The sequence below is a fragment of the Triplophysa rosa genome, linkage group LG17, assembly GCF_024868665.1.
Source record: "Triplophysa rosa linkage group LG17, Trosa_1v2, whole genome shotgun sequence".
Lineage (NCBI taxonomy): Eukaryota > Metazoa > Chordata > Actinopteri > Cypriniformes > Nemacheilidae > Triplophysa > Triplophysa rosa.
The window spans coordinates 22,282,232-22,308,851 of record NC_079906.1 but is presented as its reverse complement, the minus strand read 5'-3'; the positions used below and the strand labels follow the sequence as shown (position 1 = coordinate 22,308,851).

General features: G+C 38.1%; 3 protein-coding genes across 11 annotated transcripts; 1 reads left to right on the top strand and 2 right to left on the bottom strand.

Annotated features, from left to right (window-relative positions):
* Window positions 1-718: 718 nt before the first annotated feature.
* On the bottom strand, window positions 719-6,616 carry LOC130567776 (uncharacterized). The gene is made up of 8 exons (XM_057356151.1): window positions 6,519-6,616; window positions 2,705-2,749; window positions 2,097-2,157; window positions 1,759-1,809; window positions 1,641-1,685; window positions 1,498-1,562; window positions 1,253-1,397; window positions 719-1,090 (listed from the first exon to the last, which is right to left on the bottom strand). Exons 1-8 carry the CDS (start codon window positions 6,599-6,601, stop codon window positions 776-778), a joined length of 810 nt encoding a protein of 269 aa, XP_057212134.1. The 5' UTR covers window positions 6,602-6,616; the 3' UTR covers window positions 719-775.
* LOC130567773 (4-galactosyl-N-acetylglucosaminide 3-alpha-L-fucosyltransferase 9-like) lies at window positions 3,543-21,646 on the top strand. Of its 9 annotated transcripts, none has more exons than XR_008964637.1 (3): window positions 3,552-3,655; window positions 20,540-20,912; window positions 21,051-21,646. XR_008964637.1 is itself a non-coding variant. In XM_057356148.1 (3 exons), the coding sequence occupies exon 3, from the start codon at window positions 13,631-13,633 to the stop codon at window positions 14,732-14,734; it is 1,104 nt and encodes a 367-aa protein (XP_057212131.1). In that variant the 5' UTR covers window positions 3,584-3,655; window positions 12,915-13,510; window positions 13,629-13,630; the 3' UTR covers window positions 14,735-17,336. The 9 variants fall into 9 exon arrangements, 5 of the variants coding, with proteins under 5 accessions (XP_057212128.1, XP_057212131.1, XP_057212130.1 ...); XR_008964639.1 differs by having other exon boundaries at window positions 3,579-3,655; window positions 20,698-20,912; XM_057356148.1 differs by lacking the exons at window positions 20,540-20,912; window positions 21,051-21,646 and adding exons at window positions 12,915-13,510; window positions 13,629-17,336 and having other exon boundaries at window positions 3,584-3,655.
* On the bottom strand, window positions 3,750-11,307 carry LOC130567774 (uncharacterized). Its single transcript, XM_057356149.1, has 3 exons — window positions 10,854-11,307; window positions 10,446-10,614; window positions 3,750-10,154 (listed from the first exon to the last, which is right to left on the bottom strand). Exon 3 carries the CDS (start codon window positions 9,163-9,165, stop codon window positions 8,248-8,250), a length of 918 nt encoding a protein of 305 aa, XP_057212132.1. The 5' UTR covers window positions 9,166-10,154; window positions 10,446-10,614; window positions 10,854-11,307; the 3' UTR covers window positions 3,750-8,247.
* Window positions 21,647-26,620: the final 4,974 nt, after the last annotated feature.

Sequence of the window (26,620 nt, the reverse complement as noted above, 5' to 3'; positions counted from 1 at the left end):
TTCATGAACGACATGTACCAGTTCGTTAAATTCGTTCACGAACGAGATCTCTCTCTCTCTCGTTCAGACCCAACAGCGACTCGGTCAGTGTGGGCGTATTCGTTCAGTACAAGTGTGGCTACCCGACCCGTCCCGGAAACACGATTTGTTCCGCGCATGCGCGAAACTGACGTCACTTCCTGTCTGAAATAAATCGAAACACTTTACGGCAGTTTGGGTATGTAGCCACAGGCTATACCGTGACTGCTGTTGTTTTACACTCGGGAGTTTAATATATATATATTTTATACATTTTGATTTCATTTATTAATAAATGTATTTATTATATCTGTATAATTTTCTTTTTTCTTAATTTGTTTCTTACAATGCTTTGAGATATTTCCTGGCTTGTTAAATTGTTGCTGAATTATAATGCATGTTTGTTTTAAGGTGGTCATAAAAAATAACTACCCGATCCAATTCAGTTAAAATTTGGTTAATATGTGGCACAAATTAACTTCACTGAATTAAATAAATGGTCAAATTAAACTGAATTGTTTAAATTTGCTAGACACAATTTGGAAAATACAGATGTGCATACAGATGTGTTTTCTTTCTATTCATTTTCTAAAGATAGGTTCTACATAACTGTTCTAGATATTTAACTGCATTTAAGAAACACACAGAATACAGTTATATATATATTCTTTCAATTTATTTATACATTGGTTTCATTCCTCACTCACACACGCTCGCTCACTCACTCACGCACATGCTCTCTCTCTCGCACGCACACTCACTCACACACACAAACACGCGCACACACACTACATTTCTCTTTGTAGGACATAGCATTGACCTTTAGGCCTTGGTCATCAACACAGTACGACAAAAATGTTTCCATGTCTTCTTGGTAATGAAATATAAACAAAAAGGCATCCTTCGCCTCAGAGAATTGACCCCCCAAGAGGTTCTTGATGGCATTTTGTTGATCACCCCTGTTCATCTGCAAAAAGGCAGGCTCTGTCACCTCCCCACGGAATAAGTGTCTGTGATTCTGTACCCAGTACCACGCTGTATTTAGGTCTCGGACAATGGTTGGCTGCTGCACCTATTGAAGTAAATGAAGTTTATGCTTCATTCTAATTGGTTGACTAATTAAATGGCCTATAGTCATTTATTCCTTACATAGTAAAATGGCACAACAGTTATACTATTTATTCAGCAATCATGCAAATGCTTCATGTATAACCACTACTGTATAATCATTAACCTTATCAATGTCCTTGTCATCCACAACTCTTCTGCTGGGTGACAGTTTGGTGGTGGTGAATTTCGACACCCTAAACACAGGCTCAACGATCCCCTGAAGGAGTTGGGATGCTTCTTCGGTCCAGTATGCAAACCTCTGTCCATGCCTTTGAAAATATATGTAAATGTATATGAACTCTATGTAATAGCTTTAGCTAACTTAATACAGCCAAGATACTGAAATTATATCTGTAGAATCTATCATACCCTTCTAGGCAAAATCTTTCCATGAGGTTAATGCACCACCACTGGCGAATCAATGGCACCTCCTCCTAAAACACACAAACACACAAAAAAAATGCACACATACCAGTAGTTCAATGACATACTTGTGTGAAAATCCAGCTTACCTCTGTGAATGTTAAGGGACATGATGTGCAGATGCTGAGAGCATACTGTGAAACACAAATAACACTGTAAGACTTTGGTTTTATTATCTAACAGCTTTGATAAATTAAACATTCTTACCATCAGCATGTAGACACCACAAGAATCCCCACTGGACTGTTGAGGAAAAAACTGGAAAAGGAAAAGTGCATCCACAGTTTGTTTAAAAAACAACTGCAATTTTTAGGTAAGGGATGATGTACAGGCAGCAGGTTGTTATCGCAGAATAAAGCCTGACAGTGTGATAAAGACTGGGTTACCATGTGTTATTAGTTTTGTGTGCTTGTTATCTGGGAATATCAAACCTTGGAATGTTGCAACTGGCCAATCAGAATCAAGTATTCCAGAGCACAGTGTAATAAACATGTTTAGTTATATACATACATTTGCTTGACACAATTCCATCATTTAAAACATACCTCAAGGTCTCTTCCTGTTTTTTCAGTCCAGGATCCTGGGTCAATGAAGCTTGCAATGTGTCTGGGATTCCAAAGAGAACACAAAATTACATAACGTGCAATTAAACTATCAGGTGTGCAGCCTGAGAACTAGGCTCTTTGATGAACTTGAAGCCTGTGAACGAGGCTCTACACAAACTTGAAGCCTGAGAATATAAATTGATTTTATAATTATAAATGTAATGATTGCAATGGAAATTGTATTGGTTGCAATGGAAACTATAATGGTCTCTGTGGGTCTTTACTGTGTGTTGGGATCTGCTGGTGTAATGTCATCTTGCAGATGGTAATCAATAACACAATTCAATCCTACAGGAATAATGCCCAAATCACACTACAAAGAAAGAAATTTGTAATGGTTTTAATGGTAAAAGCTAATGGTTCATAGTAGTATTTTAATGTAAACCATTAGCATCCCTGTGAAGGTTTCTATCGTTTTCTTATTCTATGTACAGTTAATGTAGCTCGATATTTTAAACATAACTTTGTAAATTAAGCACGTGACCCAGGTTGTAACAGATTGTCAGTTCTCCTTATAATTATAAAATCGCTTAACGCAACTTAATTACCTTTGATGATAAAATTCGAAGACGCCCGGTTCACCTTCCGACGCTCTGTAGGAGAAATTTTTGAAGTCTTTCATAAAATGCAAAAGATTCCATACCGCTGTCACACACCTTGAAAGGGGTTTGGCTACACGACGTAACCTAGCTGGTCCCACGTCGAGAAGACTGTCGTAAAACGTCGGCGATAACAGAAAGTGACGTCAGTTTCGCGCATGCGTACACTTCCCTTCACAACCGGAACTGGAATGCTATTTGCTGACGTGACGCGAATGAGAGCTAACCAATACTTTTTTGTTTTACAGTTTTTAGAGAAGTGCATGACATGAATTAAACGTAATGAAGTCGGTTTTATTTGAAAGAACAATAAATGATACAAAATGCAGACAAAACACCTGTGCTTGCAGTACAATAACTGAGTAAACAGGGCTTGACATTTTCCATGCAATAAAAATAACAATGTTAATTTTTCTTTGTTACATTTAACTATCAGCTTGCATTATTTTATTATTTTCGTAAGGATCTTTATAGTGTGTCCGTTTCTGTACTTGTTGAACAAGAGACATCATCTTTCATTTCGTTTACGAGGCAGAAGTAACAGCTCCTTCTTGAACGAGAATCAGCGGGTCTCGCTCAGACTCAAACACAGGCTCGTTCAGTTAAGGGCGTATTCGTTCAGTACATTCGACCAATCATATGCTCTGTCAAAGCTCACTCTCGAACGCCATTGGCTCGTGCTTTAGACAGTCTTTTAAGCCAAGACGCTCTGTGCTCGAGGGAGAGATTTCATTGAGCGAGAAATATGAGTCATTGCATTTCGTGAACGAGAGCGATTCGTTCACTTAAAAGATTCGTTCAAACATCACTACTTCCTGCTGATGATTTGTTTAATGTTAGTGCCCGAGACACTTCCTTAAGTAAAAAACAGAACAGATACTTTGGATCGGATCTTTTACAGTATGTGACCTTTTTCTTTTTTTTCTTCTGTGTACTCTTCTGTTGTGTAACACATGCTTTGATTTCTCTTCTCATTTGATCGTGCGTTGATAATAAAGGTAAGAAATCATATCACGGAACAAAAAGGCTTTAATAAAACAGGAGGAATATAAGATAGTAAATGTGTTTCCAGCAGTGGTGAAATCATACTCAAGTTCCAAAGTACATTACTGAAGACAATTCTCTCTTCAATTTGTTTCTTTAATAGGAAATACTCTATTTAGTTAAGCAATTACAAAGATCGAGTAATATAACTTTACAAAAAACATTTTGAAATTATTTTTTTAAGTCATTTTTGGGTTTGGTATTCACCCAAGAATTTCCGTGCTTTGCTAGTTATGCTGAACGTAACCTGGTAAAATATTACTAACGTAAGATTAAAACGTAGCTAACTGGTTGTAAAAAAAAACAGTATCCAGAACTAACTAATCTACAAAACCAAGCAGATACCATATTTGCTGCGTGTGTGTGCCAGGGACAGAAATGCATTTTCATGACGGGCAATACATTCCTCCTGAAATTGATTTTGCATGTGCACGTTCAAACATGTCTCCTTTAACAACTATAAAAAAAGAAAAGGAAAAGAACAAAGCTGCGGCAGACCACGGCTGTGTGTTGATGTTAAATGACACCAAATGATCAACACAGTCAAGGGAATTCGAGACATTGTCATGAACTGTCACCTATTAATCCGTGTTTGTGTACACGAATTTCCCCCATTTTTCGTGTCATATATATCAACGCAATCTGATGGGAATTCAAACCTGTTTTACAAGGTGCAGGGCTCTAGACTAACTTTTTGCACTGGTGCGCCTTTTTTCTTAGGTGCACCAGCACAAAAGTTAGGTGCACCCAAATTTTCGACTGCATCGCATTTAACACCGCAGTTTTACCAGTTCACTTTTTTTAAAATCGCTGTCCATATAGGCAATATTGACTTGTAAATGATTAACTAACAATCTGGTCAACATAAAGTTCTTTATTTGAAGCACAATTCTACAAGAAAGCAGGGCTCTAGACTAACACTTGAGAGAGGTGGCACTGGTGCTACCAAGTTATTCAGTTGGTGGCACCAGCCTTGAAGTTCAGCTGTCATACCAAAAAACATCTAATACCTACAACACTTATAAGTGCAGGCCTGTGTCACCGCGCCGTGGGACAAAAAAAACCATTCGAATCAATTAATAGTTCTGTGCGTATTAGATGTTTTTTGCCATGACAGCTGAACTTCAAGGAATTTAAACAAGCGCATCATTTAAAACATGCATTCATAACATAGTGCAGCACTTTGTATAACGATTGGCTCATAATCATAATGAATGAAGTACGCGGGGGCTGATTTAAACACATATGAGCCGCTCTCGTGATACCATAAGCGAATTGGTCTCCGCACAGCGCACATCTTATCAACCTCAAACCGAACATTACGATGGATTCTATTGTGCTGAGAAAGATCGCTTTGTTTATGTTTTCTTAAAAGCAGTCACAGTGTAATGATGATAGCGTGCTCAGGTGCGGATGGTAATGTACAGTGTGAGCGCAGGTCAGCGGCGGAGTGGGGACAATCGCGCTCCGGCATGTTTCAGGGCACGCTAGAGATACGGGCTCTCCAATGCTTTAGTTTGTTCGTCTGTTAACTTATCAGAGATGCAGTACACCACACTACAACTTTTCGGTATTGCACCAGGCACAGTCTTCGTCATCATTACAAAGCGCTAAGGCCAAGCGCCTGACAAGGTCTACACACGTTCGTTCGAATAAACGGATATGACGTTTTTGTGGGCGTTCCCAGTAATGCAGACGCTCGTCCACACCCACTAATTAACATGTAATTTGCATGACTGTGAACAAGAAAAAGAAAATGAAAACGAAACAAAAGTGATTTTCAAAAATGAAAATCAAAGTTTACATTTTAATTTGAATTGTGTCAGTATTATTGCGTGAACATTAATAAAACCTTTGTAAAAAATGTTTTTACAATTTATTTTTCACATTTGCCTTTTCATTTTCAAATTGGCAGTCTTTCCTCGAGATTTTAGTGAAAATTAAATGTCAAATCACCAATTGCATTTTCTTTTTCAATTTGACAGGGACAACGCATTGTCAGTGTAAAAATGAAAATGAAAATAAAATAATTTCATTTTATTTTTCATTTTGGCACATATTGTGCACGCAGTTGTGTATAATGAAATTGCTAATCGGGTTTTCATTTTCATCGTTTAATTTATTTATTTAAATTTGGCAGGATTTGCCTCCCATAACTATGGTGGTCAACCAGCGAGTTATGTCGTTGTTCGGGAAACGCAGCCCTGGTTGGCTGTTTCGCTGCGCGGCTCATTCCACTAGCTCACACAGAAACGGATCGCTACTGTCAGACGTGAAATGGAAGAAGTGGATAAAATCACTGCTTGCGGCAGGGGTTCTAACGGCAATATATAGTCGGAATTGCCCCCTTCTTAAATCCGTATCAAAACGCTGAGAGAAGCCTGCTTGATGTTGTCCCAGGTTTGAAAAACTGTACCTTTCACTTTCGTTACGTGAGTCTCGCTGCTCTGTGCTTCAAATTGCATTGTAAACAGATTTAAAGACGCGTGTCTGCTCAGCTCGCGTTGTATAAAGAAGATGCGCATGAGTTTATAACTGTAAACAGAAGACGCGTGTCTGCGCAGCTCGCGTTGTATAAAGAAAACGCCCCTCACTTCATAACGTCGCGGCTTATTTGAAGAAGACAACGATGTCATTGTCCATCGCGAGGTTTCACTGTAGAGTGTAGACATCGTCCGATGCCAATTTGGTAGAAATCGCCCAACCCTATTCACAATACCTGCAGAACTTCCGATGATTCGGCTGTGCACGTCCGGCTGGCCTAGAACATGGGCGGGTATATGCAACGTTGGGGACGTACATCCCGACTGTAACGTCACAGTCGGTGTTATGTTGGGATTGGCCTCTTTTTCAGTGGTCCTTTGCATGCACACGATTTAAACAAGGAGGAAACAATGGTGTTTGAGGCTCACGATATGTAATTTCCATGTACAGACCTCTTATTATTCATATATGCCCAGGTAAATACAGTTCCCATTCTATGGCACCTTATAGGGCTGTGCACAAAACCTCAATACAGCAATACTGTTTTTCGTGATGCATTCCTTGCTGATATGTGTATCGATACGAATGCTTCTGTCCTGATACAGCAGCAAATGCCATGATAAAGTTTTGAAAAAGAAACAGAGCAGAAAAGACCATTCTAATGTTTAAAAGTTTTTAAATATTTTATTTGCACCTATTAATATGTCTGAGATTAGAAACTGAAGTGAATTCAGTTGTCCAACCTCCGAGTCCGAGTAAAGTGACTCAGGTAGACCTGGGGCCCTCGGCAACTGCCTGGCCCCGGTCCGGCCCTGATCCCAGTTTGTCTGGTGAAATGTCATCACGTGGGTCATTTTATTTAGGGATAAATTATTATTCATTAATTTTACTAATAGTTAGATTGAGCAGGCCTTCACAAAAGGGTCTTTAATTACAAGAATATACATTTTTTTGCCTTGACAAAAGGGCACTTTCGGCATTAAGTGCCAAAGAGACTACCCCACCCCCCCTGCACGTGCCTGATGTTGCTGTGTACCTCCTAAATACAGAATACAACGTATTTCACTTTAATATTTGTTGTTAATATAGGGGAGAGTAAGAGAATCAGATCATCTTAAAATGATCCTCAATTTTACATTTCCATATGTGTTACATAACTATTGTTATTTCTAAACATTTCTTTGCAATTTAATTATTTTCAAAGTAATGGAAACAACTTGTATGTGCACTGGTACACACAGTGCTAGGGCTGGGTATCGAGGGCGATACTTTTTAGGCACTGATCGAATTGCCTCAATACCATCGAGTATCACAAAACGTCTTGTCTAGGCCGTAAGGTGAACTAGGAAAAAGTGGCTAGAAATTGATTTTCGTTCCCACGCCTGGGCACTACTTTTTAAATGCATTGTTGCATAGACAACACCCTTTTGGACTTTATGTTAAAAGTTCTCCGCAAAATATCCTGCAGTTTTTTGTCAAGATCCATAAATGTGTATAATTGTGAATACAAAAAAAATGAAAATCTTATGCTGTTGGTTTTGCTTATAACTTTATTTATATTAATTTTAGCAACACAAAATCTCTCTCAAACTGACCTTTATACATGTACCTAAACATTTGAGAAAGGTTTTGGTGCATTAAATACTCAAGTGTGAATGTAGACCATAAAATATGGCAAATTTGTAGAAAATATGCTTCAACTTTATGGATTGGCACCAAACAAAATTAAACATACACATTGTAATTTTAGCAAAACTGTGATTTATTATACATCAAAATGTTCCGTAGGTACTGTGTAATCACAGAAACATTAAGAAGCAGCACACTTTGGCCCAAGTTGGCTGAAATGACTCAAAATGCGACCACACCCCCCTTAATTATGAATAATGCCAAAAATGAACAGACAGATCCACAACAGATTAATTACAACGGAAAATCATCTTAAAATAATGCACAGCACATCTTTACTCATCATTATCATCCCTATCACTATCATCGGAGCCATCATCCCATGTTGCTCTTTCCTCTGTTTCCTTTGAAACATTTGCACAATTTTGGCACCGACAAAAATCAGTACAAGACAGTCTAGCAGACATACAGGAACATCTTCCAGTCTCACATTTGCCTTGCTTGCAACTGCAGTGGACTACCTGCAACACACATTCAGGGGCAGGATTTCTAGTCATCCAGGTCACTGTTAACTCCCCATCCTCGAGGTGCCATCCATTGCCAACGGGTGAAGGGGCACACATTATACCTTTCAGAGAATGTCTCATTATGGCTGCTTGGTAGTTTGCCCTTTTGCAGTGTTGGTGCAGGGCATCACGTGTCGGGGGCATGGATAGTTCTGGCAAAGCCGATGATGCCATGCAGAATGCTTTGTATCTTGCATCGTTCACATTTTCGGCAAATGGCTGGCCATAGAGGTGGCACACATATTTGCAAAGTATGTCAAAGGTAGACTGGTCCAGGTTAAAACTTCTACCCAGATTTGTAAATGCATTCAGGTATTCCTCTTTCTCGCAAGCAACATAAAATGCCTTTCTTTTGCCTTTGCCATAAAAGGCACTTGTAGAGTCACAACCTGAGAAGGTATGAATCCCAATTAGTGCCAAACACACACTGGTGCCAAGAGCTGATGACACCTTAGCTAAATCAATGATCCTTGTTTTGTTGCCAACCCCTGTGAAAAAAAACAACCTACATGGTAAATCTGGCTTCAGACTTAAAGCAATCACTGCCACATCAGTATCAGGGCTCTTGATGACTATAGTTTGATGGTTATGCGCAGCATGTTGTGCATGTAAAAACAACCTGGTGTCACATTCCTCATGATCACATGTCAGATCTTCAACAGCACTGAGAGTCTGTATACCCTGCATTACTGTCACACAGTGACACCGGTCTCCATGTGCTATGTACAAGATTAAGTCCTTGCCCACAGTGGTAAGATCCGCATCACGCCACACAACATAGAGGAATTCTGCCAGTGCCTCTTTGTTTCTTCCATCTGATAGAAACTTCTTCCATTGTGTTGGTGTCTTCTAATCCCGTCCATAAATTTTCACCAGTTGTGTACCACCAACAGCTCTATGTGACCTTTCCAAATTTTTAATACTCATTTCCGGATATTGGTCAATCACAAAGTCTATCCGTGTACAGTTGTGCTTCAGAGCAAGCTTGACAATGTACTGCAGTATGGTGTCGGCGAGCTCTCCAAAGGTACTTGGTGTGGACCGAATGGCTTGAATGACCGCCATTCCATCGAAGAGAACAGCTCCACCTGCCGGAACTTTGTCAACTAAACACTCTCCACCTTTGGTTTCCAATAAATCCATAAGAGCTGATTTGTTTGTTTTAGCAAGTGAACCATCAGCACTGGCTAAAGGATATGACACAGTTCCCAAGGAGTAGGACAGAATTTCCCAAAGCTCTATCTTTCTACTTTGACCTATGACGAGTAGTCTGGAGAATAGCTTCTTGTCGGCACGCAGAATCACTTCCTTGCCTGCTGCCGGTTTCTTCTTTGTCTTTGCTTGGTCACTGAAGGTCTTTAGTTTTTGTGTTTTGATGGGAGCAAATATATCAACTGATGTTGATAACAGTCTTTTGGTCCATAAACTCTCTGAGAGCATTTTCCCCCTTTCCAGGAGCTGTTTGGAACATTATTTCCAAAGCTGCATTTAAAAGAAACTTGTGGTATTTAAATTACCTGTAGTTTGAAGCATCAAGATCTTCATGTTTTTTCACAAGATTTAAAAAGATCCTTCTTAGCTGCATCATTGTCAGCACCTCTTGATTTACAATTATTCTATGACGGATGGTCCTCTCACAGAATATCTTGTAGCTGGAATCGAAGGTTGGCTCATTTCTGAAAAGAAAACACAGAAAAAAAGATATATTACTTTATGTGCCATAACTATTTCACAATTACTTCTATTTTAGATATAAAATATAATAATTGTTAATAAAACATTACTTTGTTCATTCACCCTTCACAAACTACTACACATTTGATCATATTGAAATAATTATTGAGTTGTGCAGTCAAAACCGTGTTTACAGACTAATATACAGACTATGCAGATGGTCAATGTTTTACCTTTGAAATGGTTTAAATACATTTTTAATTATCATTTGATAATGCAATATAATAACTCACTGTTCTTCTAAGGTCTCAGTAACTGTTGCAGTAGACTTTGTCAAGAACCTGGTGTACTGTCTGTAACAGGACTTGTGGTATCGCACCTCCAGAGACACACAGTCTTTGTCTTGAATATGCACAAGAATGCTAGTGTCTTCCTTCATCTCAGCAGCTTTCATCAACTGGCCTGTAAATAAATATGATATAATTTTATATATTATGAAACAATGTTGTAAATAAAAACCATTATATAAAAACTGTGTTAACCGTTAAAAAAATATTGATTGTTTTGGCTGTAGCTATATGCAAAACAATGAAAATCTGTAAACATTAAATAAATTACCTAATTGTAATTAAAATTTTGCCATGGTATCCAACATATAGCATAAAACTTCAAAGCTAAACCGTGTGCGTGTGTGTACCCACCTGCTGACAACGTTTCTGCCTGTGAAAGATGGTCCATCTGGCGTTTGCCTGCCACAGTAATGAACTTGTCCGTTTTCTTACAAATTATGCACAAGGCAGGAAGCACAGGACCTGCACAAGCTACTGGCAGGCCCGTCCTGGACCTAAGTTTCTTTTTAGGACATTCAGTTGTTAAAGTACTACTACTCGATGACACAGACTGATCTTTGTGAGCATCTTGAACTTCAGGACGCTGTATGACACGTTTCTCTGCCGCATCCAGGCGCTTTTTGTCAATGAAACGCCTGTAGCAAGTGGAGTGAAACCCAGCGTCTTCGGGGACATTTTCAAACTCGATTTCTAGACAATGTTTGTATGTTTCTGCTATTCTCTGATTCTCACCATGCAAAACAAGCCACCGTTTGACGCTATTTCTGTATGTATCCCATCGTTTGCGTGTAAAATCCTTTGTTTCTTCTTTCTTTATGGAAGTGAGATGCATATAGCATTGTTTATAATCCTTTTTACGGAGTTTTGAAGGAGGTCTGGCCGTAATTTACTCTTCTTCGCTACTCGAGATTGATAACAAGGGCGCAGACATATTGGAATGTCGTTCCAAATAGCGGCCACCTCATTGGCCGTGCTTCCTACACGTGACGCGACGCCTAATCACTCATGATCAAAATATGATTACGCGAGGAAGGAACTATTGCCGACTTTGAACACTAATAAAAAATAAACTGCCGACTTTGAACACTAATAAAAAATAAACTGCACGATTATACATGGAGAACTTTTATTTTCTCGCTCAAAAACAATAGCTCTTTTTATTGGAATGAAAATAATTTAGTGCCCCATATATGGGAACAGGATTAAACGAAAAACGGCTTCACCTTACGGCCTAGTCGTTCGATACCACATTTCGATACCAATAGCGCCCATACAAAATTTGCGGCAAGATAATTCCTGCCAAAATTAGCAACACGACAAATCTAATGAAGCGGTGCCTGCAAGAAGACCGAGCCGGGCCGTCATCCTCTCTCTCTGCCACACCTGGAGGCTCCTTCCGCCACAGAGCGTCCTTCAACACGCCCACCACACACTGAAGGCAGCGGCGCTAAGAGTGGGATTCTGACAGGTGAGGTTAACTTTTAACAAACAAACACAAACATAATTTTGTATTGGTCCATGCATTTGTACTAATTAAGTTAATGTTTCTGTGTGCGGCGATTTAGTCATGTGAACTGGTACCTGCGTAATTGTTTGAATGTATGGCTATAAACAGTTAGCGGGTTCGATGCTAAAATGCTAAAAATAGCGGAGCTTTGACTGGGGCTCTGACAGGTAATGTAGCGTTTAGTAAACAAAAAACAAACACAATCGACTGACTCGTATTGGTCCGTGCATGTGTATAAGTTAAGTTATTGTTTCTGTGCGCGGTTAAAGTTAGTCCTATTTAATGGGACCTATGTAGCGTTATATTTTGTTTGGATGTATGGCTATAGATAGCTAGCAAAATGAGTGCCAAAAGCTTTAAAGGGATAGTTCGCCCAAAAATGAAAATTCTGTCGTCATTTACTCACTCTTATATAATTTCGTACATGTATGAATTACTTTGTTCTGATGAACACAGAGAAAGATTTTAGTAATTTTCAGTCACAGGACATCATTGACTACCATAGGAGGAACAATTAATTGGTAGTCAAAGGTGTCCCAGAACAGTTTGATTTTCTGAAATCTTCAAAATATCTAATTTTGTGTTCAACAGAACAAAAAAATGAATATGTTTGCCTACTATGGTAGTGGATGATGTCCCAGAACAGAAAATTGCTAATATTCTTCCAAATATCTTTCTCTGTGTTCATCGGAACAAAGAAGTTAATATAGGTTTCAAACAACCTGAGGGTGAGTAAATGATGACAGAATTTTCATTTTGGGGGAACTATCCCTTTAAGGCTGACCGTAACTGATTAGGACAAATTAAAGACATCTTATTTTTCCATTTCATTTTCAAAACAAAATTAAATTGTTTGCATTTACCTCAACAGTGTTTTATATATATATATTTTTTTTTTTTCACAGAGGAGGCCAAAGCTTCCTTTAAGATCTGTTTGCTGTGGAGGACAGAGATGACTGCCATTAGCACTACAGAGACGAGTCAGACACGTAAAACACTACAGATGATTCCATCTATGCTGTCTTCATGAGTCCAGTAACCTGTGATGCTGTCTGATGTGCCAGCACCATCCACACCCTCAGAGCGTACATTTTCTACTGCTGGGGACATTATCAGTCAGGAGCACTCTTGCTTGAAAAGCAGACTTGCTGAGTGATTTAAAGATTTTACGCAGCTGTGAGCCCCACATACTGACGACAAACTGTTAATTTCCAACTAAAAACTGTTTAAACTTTATTAAAACCATTAACACTAATGTATTGTGTTGGTTACACTTTGTTCCTTTTTGCTTTTTAAACAAAAAGAAAAATTGGTATCGAAAAAGGTATCGTTTAGGAATCGGTATCGAAGTCAAGGTATCGAATCGAAATCGAAAATTTTGGAACGATACCCAGCCCTACACAGTGCACCTCACGAACCCCCTGCAATTCCCTCGTGAACCACCAGGGGTTCGCAAACCTTAGTTTGGGAAGCCCTGAATTGGACCAATCTACCTTTTTAAGTAATTAAAGAAATTAGATGACTAACTTTTCTATTTTTCTATATAATATATTTTATGTGTATATATATTACTGTAGATATAAGCAAATGATCCTTTTCCTCATTTTCATTCAATGTAGAAATGAAAATGGCAAGCATGATGTCAAATGGATCTCAGCTGTGTCGTCTGGTTGCTGTGGTGGCATTTGTAGGTTTTGTGATCTTGTTCTGGTTCTCAACTCTCAACAACTGTCCATCACTTCAACAAGGTCAGCACACACAGAAAACACAGCAAAAAGAAAACACCACACCTGCTCCTGCTAAGGACGAGAAACCCATACTGCTGTTATGGTTCTGGCCTGAAGATTTCCGCTTTAGCCTGAATGACTGTAAAACTATTTTCAATATCGACAGTTGCCTTCTGACGGATGACAGATCTCTTTACAGCACTGCAGACGCTGTCCTCATCTACCACAAATCCATTAGCTGGGACCTGTCCAACCTTCCACCATCTCCTCGTCCCCTGTTCCAAAAGTGGATCTGGTTTAATCTCGAATCGCCCACAAACACAGCAAGAAAACCAGGTATTGAAAACCTGTTCAATCACACACTCAGCTACAGACAGGATGCTGACATCTTCACGCGGTTGTCCTTGACCATCAACAAAACTCCGAATGAGAATTTCACAATTCCTAAAAAGGACAAACTGGTCTGTTGGATCGTAAGTAACAATGCTGCCATAACAGGTGTCGACGCGAGGAACGCTTACTACAATGAACTTAAAAAGCATGTCTATATACATATGTTTGGAAAAGCTTACGGAACGTTCCTGGATCACAAAGACTATTATCCCACCATAGCCAGCTGCAAATTTTATCTGTCTTTTGAGAATTCCATCCACAAGGACTACATCACGGAAAAGTTTAACGGACCTCTGTCAGCAGGTACTGTACCTGTGGTGCTGGGACCTCCCAGAAAGAACTATGAGAACTTTGTACCGCGTGACGCCTTCATTCACGTGGACGACTTCCCAGACGCAAAGTCACTGGCAGAATATCTGACGCAGCTGGACAGAGATGAAGATGCGTATCGCAGGTACTTTAACTGGAGGAGACATTTCTCAGCACAACCTCATTTACTGCTGCAACAAGAGTTTGATCTGCCCATCTGCGACGCCTGTGAATACATAGCAACACACAAGCATTATAAAGAAATTCACGATCTCTATGAATGGTATCACAAATAATAGCCCCTCAAAAGTCCAGTTGCCTGTGTAATGGATGAAATACTGTATAGTGATAAAGACATAAAAGAAAATGAATAAGCATTGTGGAGAGGGCTATGAAGATCTGTGAAGACAAATGATGGACTAGAAACTTTTTGTAGTTAATGCCAGACAATCATGCTTATTGGGTTTCAAATGGTGAAAGAAGAGAGTGAAAAGTGGAGGAAGTGATGCCAGAAAAACATGCTGGTACAATACTGTGAATCTACAGGTGTATCCAGCTGGTTTAAACAATATTACGCTATTTATATCTCCGATTGGGTGATTCTCAGAAACCACTGAAACATCATGGCAGTAAAGATTTGAATTATAAAACATAAAATTTGGTAACACAAAAAATGATCACAATAAATATAATCGTGTTCTCCACCTTGGACAAAACATCATTTATTATTATGTATTTATTGAAAATGAAACTCTCATAACGTAACGCGTTCCGATTTGTCTAAGTGCATTATATGTTGTAATTTAAACAGAAATATTGAGGAAAAACAATTGGATGTTCTACGTATGTTCTGAAATGACAAAACATGACACAGAAAGATTGACAGAATATTCATGTATCATAAAAATGAAGAAATAGTCGAAGAAAAGTGTTCAGAACTGATATTCTCATCCTCTGTGATGTTTTTTTAAAGACTGTTTAAACACGCACAACAACATTTACATTAAGTTTGATTTTATGTGAAGAAACACATCTACTAGTACCTTTTAAATGGCCAACAACACTAAAAAAAATCTGTAAACTGGAAAAGCAGAAATATACCGTAAATTATTTTTTTCCTGTAAAATTATAGGATATAAGGAAATATATAAAATATTTTCCCCGTTTTTCTTGTAAACTTGTTGTCTTTTTCTGTAATTTTATAGTTTTTGACTTTCCGAAATTTTTTGGCAGCTGGGGGGCCAGAAATAAACTGTAAAATAACGTTTTTTCCCTGTAAAATTACATCCCTCCTGTTTTTCTTGTAAATTTGCTGTCTTTTGCTGTAATTATACGGTTTTTGCCCGTATTCAGTAAAAAAAAAAAAAACAGTAAAATTTAGTTTTGTTTTTTTACGTGAAAATCTATAAAAATGAACAGAAAAAATTGGTAAAATTACAGTTTTTTTTTACAGTGAATGTAAACAAATTACATTATATTTTTCAAGTTAAAAACTTAATTTTCTCTTGTCACGCTGTGTACACAACTTTTTTATGCTCGTTATGTCATGATTCTGCCTCAGGTCAGGTCTTTCTTGGTCTAGTTGCAGGATCATGGCAGAGCCTCATGTTTTGTGTGGAGAGAGACATAGTATTGTTGTCATGACATAATATGCGCTCTCTCTGGTCTCGTCTATGCCCCCCCCTCTCGTTCCCTCGTTTACCTTTCCATCAGTGTTTCATTCCCGACACCTGTTCCTTGTTATTTACCCTTTGTTAGTCTCCCCTATTTAAAGCCCTCTTTTGTCCTGTGTTCGTGCGTTCGTTTGACTCATTCCCTGTTACCTTGTCTGCCTTGTTCCTGTCCTGGTCCAGAAAAGTGTGAGCTTTGTTGGTTTTGATTCCGTTCTTGTTTTTGCCCCCTTGCGGGAAGTGTTTGTTTGCCTTGTTTATTTTTCCCTTGGTTCCTGGTTTATTTCCTGTTTTGCCCCCTCGTTGGTTTTTGATTTATGTAATTAAAGTCTCTTTGTTATTCCTATACTGTTTGGGTTCTGTACACAAATCCTGACACATTAAATACAATACAGGTTGTTTTTCACATTAAAAAATTATACATGTATAATATTCTACTAAAATATAATTAATTAATCTCTTATGTATGATTAATAAAAACTTGCTTTTTAGCAAAACATGCTATGAAATTGACAGTTTTAAATGGTTTAAACGGTAATGAGAATTTTTAAGGCCTTTTTATGTAAAAATGTTTAAAATTGTGTTTAAGGGTCAGTAAAAGTTTTGAAATGAACGCCTTTAAACATGCCATATCTTGTTTTAAATTAATACAAAGGGAATTTGTTGATACAAGTGTTATTAAGAAAATCATGTTGACATCTTGAAACCAAGATTTCGTGAGAATCGCCCGATTACTAAAGTCTCCAAACATCTCGGCGTGTCTTCAGACGCCTGACATCACTCGCACATGCCTTGCTGAACTTGACTTGAACTTTGCTTTTGTATCGTAGATTTTCTGTGGTTTGTTACATTTCTTTAACCTGTGTTTATCTGTCAGGGATCCTGGATTAATGTGTCTATGTTTTATAAGCCTGTCTTTGGTATACAGTTCATTGCACAGCAAGAACATCCGTGAACTACCAACTACCAAACACAGGATTTTTTTACAAAGGGGTTTAATGAATCTTAATTTGACTTCAATTATTTTGTATTAGTTTAAGGTTATATGTTTTGTAAACTGCACAAAATTGTTGGTTTATTCATGTCTCCTTTGCCCTTCAGTTGGTGCTTCAAGTGTGGTTTGATTTTTTTCTTTAACTATTTAAAGATCATTTCTATTAAAAAAAATCATTTAAGACACGTGTTTTCTTTTGTGAGTTATGTTGTGGAATAAAAGCTTTGCTTGGCATCTAGGTTTCACATGTCCTTTCTGTCACAATACCTGTGTGTCTTGTTTAGTTTGTCCTCCATTTTGTGCTTTATCTGCCATGTTGTGCCATTTTATATCGCCCCGCCCTGATTGTGAGCAGCTGTGTCTTGTTTCCCTGATTAGTTAGTCTGTTCAAGCCCTAAAGTGTGTCTGAATTCGCCCCCTATCTCCTACTGTATATACTGCACTATATCGGGTGTCCGCCATTTTGTAGTGTTGTCCGAATTCTGAGTAAACAACTCATTCCTTACATTTGTTCACTACTTTTTACCCACAATGCATTCTGATTTTGAGTGTACATCGATCTGATTAGAATCAGCTGGAGGAGAGTGACCTAATGCCATGAATGTTTGTTCTTGTTGATAATTATTTTCTACTTTTTGAGAATAAACAGATTAAATGAATGTTATATATAGCAGTGTTTATTTTAAATATATTAAGTAATTTTATTCAAATTAATAAATGTAATAGTAAATAAACGTGGCAAACAATTGTTTTGTTCGCTTTATTAAAAACTAATTGCCTACAATAAACGTGACAAATAATATAAAAATGAACTTTACCATTTTACACAACAATCCATAAAGCCATACAGGTGTATAAGCGTTAAGCAGGATATACTGTATTACGTCAGTGTCTGAAATTGTTCACTCATTTTCATTCACTTCTTCCCCATAGTGGACCATTTAGCATTCGCAATGTGAACAAGTGAGCGAATTCAGACGCAGTGCTAGTGTTCTAGGCTTGTTCGACTTTATTTGGCGCCACAAGAATGGCTGAGACGTGGGATTACCTCTTGAAGACATACTTGGAACGTACCATGTCGTTGCAGCGACGTACCACATAACGTTTACATTTTTGCATAATTTAAGTAATTCTCTATTCAAATATTTATAAAATACAGTATAAAGCCCATCCACACTGGGACGATAATCGCGCACGTTTATCGTCGATGTTTAAAGCGATAAAGAGCAACTTTTTGACCTTAAATTAATGTCTCTAAAGTTATTTTAGTGGTAGGACAACTTTTAACTGGACGAATTTTACTGCCGTTGCTTCCTAAGCAGCCGTCTATCGGCTGAAATTTGCACTTGTAACTTTGGTGTTCGGGACGGTACAAGCCCCGTCTATCCCCTGCTTTACGGCATACGTCACGTTTTACACGTACCCTGGGATAAGTTAGCCAACAGCTAACAATAAGACGAAACGATCTAGTTCAACACAAGTCTCCAAACCATCACCATGGCAGAGCCAGCAAATAAAACAAAGAGGAGAAGAGAGAGAGTGATCGGACACGAATCAATATCTGACGGACTTACACTCGGCGACGCGAGCAAAATTTGATAGGGATGCATAAATTGGCAGAACACCGGGTCTCAATAGCTTACGTAGCATGATCGTGCCTCATCACGAATTTAGTGTTATGCTTGTAAATGATGACTACCAAACCACAATAAATGTTTTATGGTCAAAAGTTGTTGATTCCTTAGTTCATGCACGTAGACTAATGTTATCGGTATCTATAGTTACTGTGATAGGCACTATTCCCATAGCGAGTTTAGTGTAAGTTATTGATTGCACCCATTACACAAAGCACAACGCCTGGTCGCGTGTTTCCGAAAATATAACTACAGAAAATTATTTGAGTTGGTTACTAAACACATTCACGTCCATGCGCTGTGTTTTGGGTGACTGCAAATGTGTTATGTAGCTAACGTTAGGAAGTAGCTAGCACGCTTTGTGCTAACAGCTAACAACTAACTGCTACCTCAGAATCTAGTTTGACCTATTAGTATAGCCCAGTATGGAGCCAGAAATATGACAAAACAATCTGAATTTGAATTTTGTAAATCTGAATTTTAGATAAGTGTAATTGCACAAAATTGAATATTTCCTGACGTTCAATATAGTTCTGAATTTGAAATTTCTTAAATTTAATATAGAAAAATTCAAAACGCAGAAATTCAGATCGTACAGAAAGTAGGTCAGAGGTCGTCCACAGGGAAGAGTAGAAGATCTCGTTAAAATCAAACGGAGCGCTTTGGCCACAATGGCCAGTTATTTGTTCTTATTATCCAATCAAACTGCAAACATGCTGTTTTGGAGAGTGGAACTTCTTACATTGCAATAAAAAGGATTTAAATTTTTCAAATTGCGACCACGCCCACAAGACTACATGGGTTGATCGTTTGTTGCTGCAGCATAGCCAAGCTCATATCGCTGCAATCTTAGGCAGCTGCCCAGGATGTGTGCGCTCACTGCCTGCGTTTTTGCCTGTTGCCTCCACTGTTTGCGCTCACTCCCAGCGTTTGCTGTTGGTGCTTTTACCCACAGTGTGCTTAGTGCAAGCTCGCTGCAAGCTGCCCCACTATGCGCGCTGGCTTAGAGCGTTTGTGGGTGCAAATACATTTAATATATTAGACATGTATACAATTTATAAAGAACGTTTGTGGGTCCTGCAAAGTCAATGACATACGTGGCACGCTGCAATAAAAGTTATGTATAACATCTAGTGCTACAATTGAATTTGAATCTGAATCTGAATCTGAATCTGAATCTGAATTTGAATCTGAATTTCTGCGTTTTGAATTGTTCTATATTCAATTTAAGAAATTTAATATTAAATATTCATATTAAAATATTAAAAATCAAATTCAGAACTATATTTAACGTCAGGAAATATTCAATTTTGTGCAATTACACTTATCTGAAATTCAGATTTACAAAATTCAAATTCAGACTGTTTTGTCATATTTCTGGCTCCATAACGTTAGACTTAATGTTAGTTGTGTTTAATTGTTTTTGAACCAGGTGTGTGACGTTTCATATCGATTGGGTTTATATTCAACCAGGGGCGCAACAGCACATTTTCTGAGGGGTGTGCGAGATCAGTTTTGGATAATAGAGTTAAGAAATTGCAACAAACGCGAATTTAAATGCAAATTAACATGTTTCCTTCAACCATATATTCTATACAAATAACGTGTTAATTCACTTTCTTATAATCAACAATTGAATACAAACTCAGCTGATGATGGCCATTTGCCTTTTCTAATGATCAAAACAGCAGAAAAGCCCACAAGTTAAATTGTCATATCGTTAGATATTTGAATAGGCTCATTAGCTATTACGTTTAACAAGACAAAGCAATTATTCAAGATATTACATTTTTCACTTAACAGGTCAATCATTCCTAGGCTCTGAACACAAAAGCAACATGTCCATGGATAGTGGTGCTGGAGGAACGGACAGTGGAGATGGCACATTGTTGCAACTCAAGTCAATTTGCAGCACATAAAACTGCACATCTGCTGATGAGTTTACGTTCTGTTGTAAACAGCTCCAAAGTGAAGGCCAAGAAGCAGAGCCCAAAAAAGTGCAATCCTGTCAGTCATCGAAGGCCATTCCATCAGATACATGCCCAAGACTGTACTACTGGATCTGCCAACACCTCTGACCACTCTTTATGCAAGCCCCAGGCTTGAAATGGATTTGCCCACACTGCTGGAGGAGGGTGCCGAGACCTTTGAGAAGCTACATCTCACACCAGAGCAGGTATTTGTGATAATTATAGCTATTTTAATAGTTAAATTACTTTTAATAAGCCTAATATAAGTATAGGAATTATTTAAAACTAGGAATTGTACTTAATATTTAAAATAAAATGTCTATCTTTTGGGTTGTTTTAATCAGATGGGGTCTAAAAAAATGAGGACACTGCCAGAGAATCGTACCTAAGGGCGATGCAGGACCTCCAAGCAGACCTCCACGTTGCAGCATCTGGACTTATAAGTAACCCAGACGTGCCATGGATCGGTGGATCACCAGATGGTGTGGTGATGGTGTTATAGATAAAGTGTCCTTTCAGTGCAAAAGACCGCACCCTACATGAATGTGTAAAAGACTCAAGGTTCTGTCACTGAGGAAGACTCAAGGTTCTGTCACTGAGGAAGGTGTAATGAGCCTAAAGCTTAATCATGCATCAAGTCCAAGCCCAAATGTGTGTAGCAGAGGTAACATACTGTGATTGTCAAGAACTATTTATACAGCGCATCCCGTTTGATGATACAAAAAAACAATGTCACATGTCAAACAATAGCTGTCAAAACTAATCTCTTACTGTGTTTGCAACTTACTTTGTGACCCATTTTACTGAGATGACAAATCTGCCAAATGTCTCTTATACATGTACTGTATGTTAAAGATGATGTTTAAGTAAAAATGAAGCATTATCTTTGTCTGTAGTACATATTCAGAAAATGAAAAAATAAACAAAATTCAGAAATAAATTCCGAGTACTCAGAACCTATGTTTTTTTATCCTTATGGTTATGTATTTGTGTACAAATTCATCTGACAACACGGAAACATACATATTAAAATAACATAGATTGCACAGAAAACAACGGTATATATAATAATTGGTTCTGCATTGTAGTTCAGAGTAGTATTTAAACAAATCATAGGAATCAAACATGAAAAAGTCATAAATATGACTAATAAATTATTACTGTAAGATGGAACATTCATCCATGTTACATTGTGGTAAACAACTACTGTCTGTCTATTCTGTGGGGACAATGGATAGCCAAATATTACAAAGAGCACAACAAACTGTCACCATCTTGTCAAGTGAGGTAGGTTGTCCTTTAGTGGCCCCTTCAGTATGGTGGTCTTAAGGGTGGTGTATTTGTTTCTGACCGGGCCAATGACTTTCCACATGGATCTGGTTTCAAAATGTAATCTGGTATGGTTTAATCATTTAAAAATGGCATGGTAATATTAACTTTTGGAAATTTCCAATGTGGTTAACCATTAAACGATAATTGTTCCATCTCTAATAGAGACCCACAGAGACCATTATAATTTCCATCACAATCAATAAAATTCTCATTGTAACCATTAAATCCAGTAGAATTTCTATAACGTCTCTATGTTTTATTTTAGCACGGATGTCTGTATCTCATTAGATTTAGCTAAATATTCAATTTTTGTATTTTGCCTCAATAAGTCTTCATTATTTAATATATGTTTGAATAAATAGTATAAGGCCCAATTGAGCAATTATCACTGCCTCAAATTGAAGTAGAAATGTATATTTATTAATAAAAACGTGATATAAAAACGATTCAAATTTTGTTTATCTCAAAATTAATTACAAAAAAAATGTATTTTCGTTTCAGAAATAAAAATGTATTATCAGTTAAAAAGTTATATTAATACAATAATTACCTTTTATTAAAACCGTGTATGAGACATGGTAGTTTAAGTGTACACATATTCTACTGTGTGTGTGTGTACGTGTGTGCGCACGTTCAGGTTTTTATACATTGTGGTGTGTGTGTGTTCAGCTTTTTATACATCGTGGGGTCCTAGTAAGTCTGAACCACATTGTTGTCACATTTTCATGTTACTTTAGGGCTGGGCGTTATAAAGTGAGGCGTGTCTGGCACGAGCTGTGCAGAGAAACAGCTTCTTTACACAGCGCGAGCTTCACAGTTGTGAGGCTAGATTGTATTCTTATTCTGATGTTATATTCTATAAAAGAGTTATAAAGTGAGGCGCGTCTTCTTTATACAATGCGAGCTGCGCAGACACGCGTCTTCATACAGATAAAGTCAGGCGGGTCTGCGCAAACTGCGCGTCCTCTTTATACAGCGCGAGCTCCACAGTTATTCTGATGTTATATTCAATAAAAGAGTTATAAAGTGAGGCGCGTCTTCTTTATACAAAGCAGCAGCGCAAACACGCGTCTTCTTCATGCAGTTATAAAGTCAGCGGGGCTGCGCAAACTGCGCGTCCTCTTCATGCAGCGCGAGCTCCACAGTTATTCTGACGTTTCATTCAATAAAAGAGTTTAAAAGCGAGGCGCGTCTTTATATAACGCGAGCTGCGCAGACACACGTGTCTTCTTTATACACTGGTCTAGAGATAACCCACAATTCTTTGCGTCGGCCAACGTCTGTTATTTGAATAAACGGCAACAGCTGCACATTCAATCAAATGTGGTGTTTAAATGTTAACAGTTTACAATTTGTGTCAGGTTTTTTTTTATCTTAGCAGGCATATGTAGTAAATGGGTTTACAAGTGTTTATGTGGCGGTCATAAGAGAATGAGAGAAAAAAAAGGGAAACATAATGTTGAGTTGTGTAACAGAGGAGAAATTATATTATGTATATTAAGTAAATACTAAAGTAATACAATATTTTTCCATGTATTTTATGTGGTGTAAGTTCTAATATGTTGACAATGACAATAGAGGGTAACTTACTGAGTGTTTTGGATCAGTTGATCCGGGTCGATTACTTTTGTCTTTCTCTGAGCGGTCACCTGGTGGGGGGAGAGGGACGCGCGCTGCTCAAGTTAATACACAGCTTCGGAAGATGCAGCAGGTCTGACTCCTGTGGTTTCTTTCCTAACTGTTTATTTCACCTCACCAGGTATGAAATGTGAATAGAAGGACACCAAAATGTCTTTAAACATGTTGATATTCAGATACGATATGAATGTTATTGTATGAAGTGATGTAAACGATGTTTTTGTTATGTTTGAGTGTTTTATCGCTTCGGCTAGTCATGCTAGCTACGGAGACCATGTGGTTTCAGCGAGACTTTGGTTATTGAAGTAGTTAAGTATATTAATAAGGAATTCGTGTGGCAAGAAATTGTATAATAATACTTTGCATGTCATATGTATTTCGATGTGTTTGTGAAAATTATTTGTTTCATTGCTGTAAAAATTGTCTAAATAGTAGCGAATGTAATTTGTATGGGTTGACTATTATTCCGAATTGCAAATCTTATGTGGGTCAGCGAATGTGATGTGAATGATGTGATTTGTCAGAAAAAAACAAAAAGTGTTGTATTATTGTTTATGAAGTTAATACACAGCTTCGGAAGATGCAGCAGCTCTGACTCCTGTGGTTTCTTTCCTAACTGTTTATTTCACCTCACCAGGCGGTGAGGGCGTTACATTTAGTGATTTTGAAACATTTTGAAACAGTAAGGCAAAAATTGTTGGCATTTTTCAAAACTTTTGGCATTGTTTAGGGTAGAAAGTTACCAACTTTTTACCTAATCATGTTGAAATCATTTTAATTAATTTGACAGGTGTGCGAGTGCAACGTGTTGTCATAGCAACGTGGTACTTCCTGTTTCCTTTTCTGCCAGTATGTCCTATGAAGGATGTCTCGTTTAATTCTAAGTTGAGAATCCTCTGTATACCACATCCTTTATAGTACGAGACCTCTGGAGGACACAAGGACGCAGCCTTCCGAAACGAGACACAGCTACTGATGAAGAGGAACCAAGATGAATTCTTCTTCTATGTAACAAGCGAGTGTCAGAACGCATAAAGTTGTGAAGCGGCACCTTGTGTACCGGGGTGTTTCTGTTTTTCATTAAGCGCCATCTATGTCAGGGAGTGAATTTGCACATTCCCTCAGCTCATCGCCAGTGCAAATCGTTTGGGTATGAACGCCGAAAAACGTCTCGAAAAATGCAGGTGATAAGCGCGTGCGATTAGCGTCCCAGTCTGTACATACCTTAACGATGATTAAATTTCAACACAGCACTGTACATCACAATCAGATATTTACCTGTAGACTGTCTGAGATGGAGATGCAAACCCCTTGGGGAGTTCATTGTATATTTGTGCATAAGAAGATCTGCACACTGTAATTCTCCCTTTATTTACAAAAAACATTAATTAAAAAAGGCAACGTTTCGACCAAAAGATCTTCGGCATACAGTGCACAAAGACAACAGTAGTAAGTATAGATTCAAACATATAGTTTAAATTGCTTACACCTGTTGATTATCAAGGTCAGTTATGGGAACAGCTTCAATATACAACATTTAGAAAGGACCAACCATATCAAGATAAAATATAAATACATAGTTCAACATTTTTTTAAACGTTTTTCAAAACGTATTGTTATGCCCCTGGTCTAGGGTCAGAGGAGAAACATAAATAAATCCGCAAAACAAGTTGTACTCATTTAAATTCTTTTATTTTTTTCTCTTACTCTCATTTATTAAAGAAGCATTTTGTCGGGAGAAAAGTGCCAAAATAATAAACAAAACGGGGCAGCTAACTAAACCCATTGTTGCTAAATAACCTCTTACAAAGAAAAAAGAAACAAAAGACAATTTACTACCCTAAACTTCCTCACTAAGAGAAAAACAATAATAAAGGAAGTTTACAAAACAAAAAGATGGCACCTCAAATCCCCACCGCTTCTGATCAATTTTTGAGTAAGATAAAAGAACAATCAAACATTTACTGTGGGGGACAAACATCAAAACAGTAAATCATAATACTAAACGGGGAGGGTAAAAACATACCAACATTACACATCACAACTGAATAAAAATCATCAACTAAATCATACACCAATTCGTATCACCCCACAGCCTTAGCTCAACACACACAATACACAACAGCGTGCAATGTATGCTCGGCAAGACCGTTTTGTGCTTAAGCGCCCCCAAGTCTTGCTTTACTGTAACTTCAGCAGCTCCAGGCACGTGAACAAAAGCGCCAATCTCATTGGAAGGCCAGTTTTTAACGCGGCGTCAAACCAAAAAAATGAGCCCGAGGCGTGTAAAAAAAAGATGATTTTACGCCTGGCGTTTTCCGCGTCGGTGTGCACACTCACATGGGCGCCCTTTGTTTAGTCACGACGCGTTAAACATCGACGACAAACGCGCACGATTATCGCCCTGGTGTGGACGGGTCCTTATGGGTGTTTTTTGGGTGTAACAGAGTCTCGTCTCTCATTCCCTTTAAGAGCCAGCTGCGCTCGCGCCATGGCGGATTCGCTATTTACACAGCGGAATTTGCAAGAGCTGGAAAATGAGAGGAAACGCATCTGCTCGTGCGTGAGGTTAAAGCGCGCAAGCAGACAATCCCCAGCAAACAAAAACATTGTAAAAACTTTTTTTCACGTTGTGAAAAGGTTGTGGTAACGTTTCTATCCAACGTATTTAATACGACAAAATGTCATTAATAAACACGTTAGAAATACGTGTTTTCACAACGTGACAGAAACGTTTTTTCAACGTTACTTTTACGTTGTTAAGTCACCCTGGGACGTTTTAATAACGTTATTTTCACATCTTATGTCGCGCATTTTTGCACGTTTTCCCAACACGTTTACCCCAAAAAGTGGGAATAACTAAAAGAAAATGTGCAAATCAGCCAAACCTATAAAGGTCTCCATCCTTTTGGTTGTGCATTGCATGTATCCCACCTTGCAGTTC

Bases quoted from the DNA above. Each gene is read 5' to 3' on its own strand.
- LOC130567776 (XM_057356151.1), bottom strand. From the start codon at position 6,601: ATGTACGTCCCCAACGTTGCATATACCCGCCCATGTTCTAGGCCAGCC. The intron at 1,810-2,096 runs GTATGTTTTAAA...TTCCTTTTCCAG, and splicing joins AAACAGGAAGAGACCTTGAG to TTTTTTCCTCAACAGTCCAG. The intron at 1,686-1,758 runs GTAAGAATGTTT...TGTGTTTCACAG, and splicing joins GTGGTGTCTACATGCTGATG to TATGCTCTCAGCATCTGCAC.
- LOC130567774 (XM_057356149.1), bottom strand. From the start codon at position 9,165: ATGCAGGGTATACAGACTCTCAGTGCTGTTGAAGATCTGACATGTGAT.
- LOC130567773 (XM_057356145.1), top strand. From the start codon at position 13,631: ATGAAAATGGCAAGCATGATGTCAAATGGATCTCAGCTGTGTCGTCTG.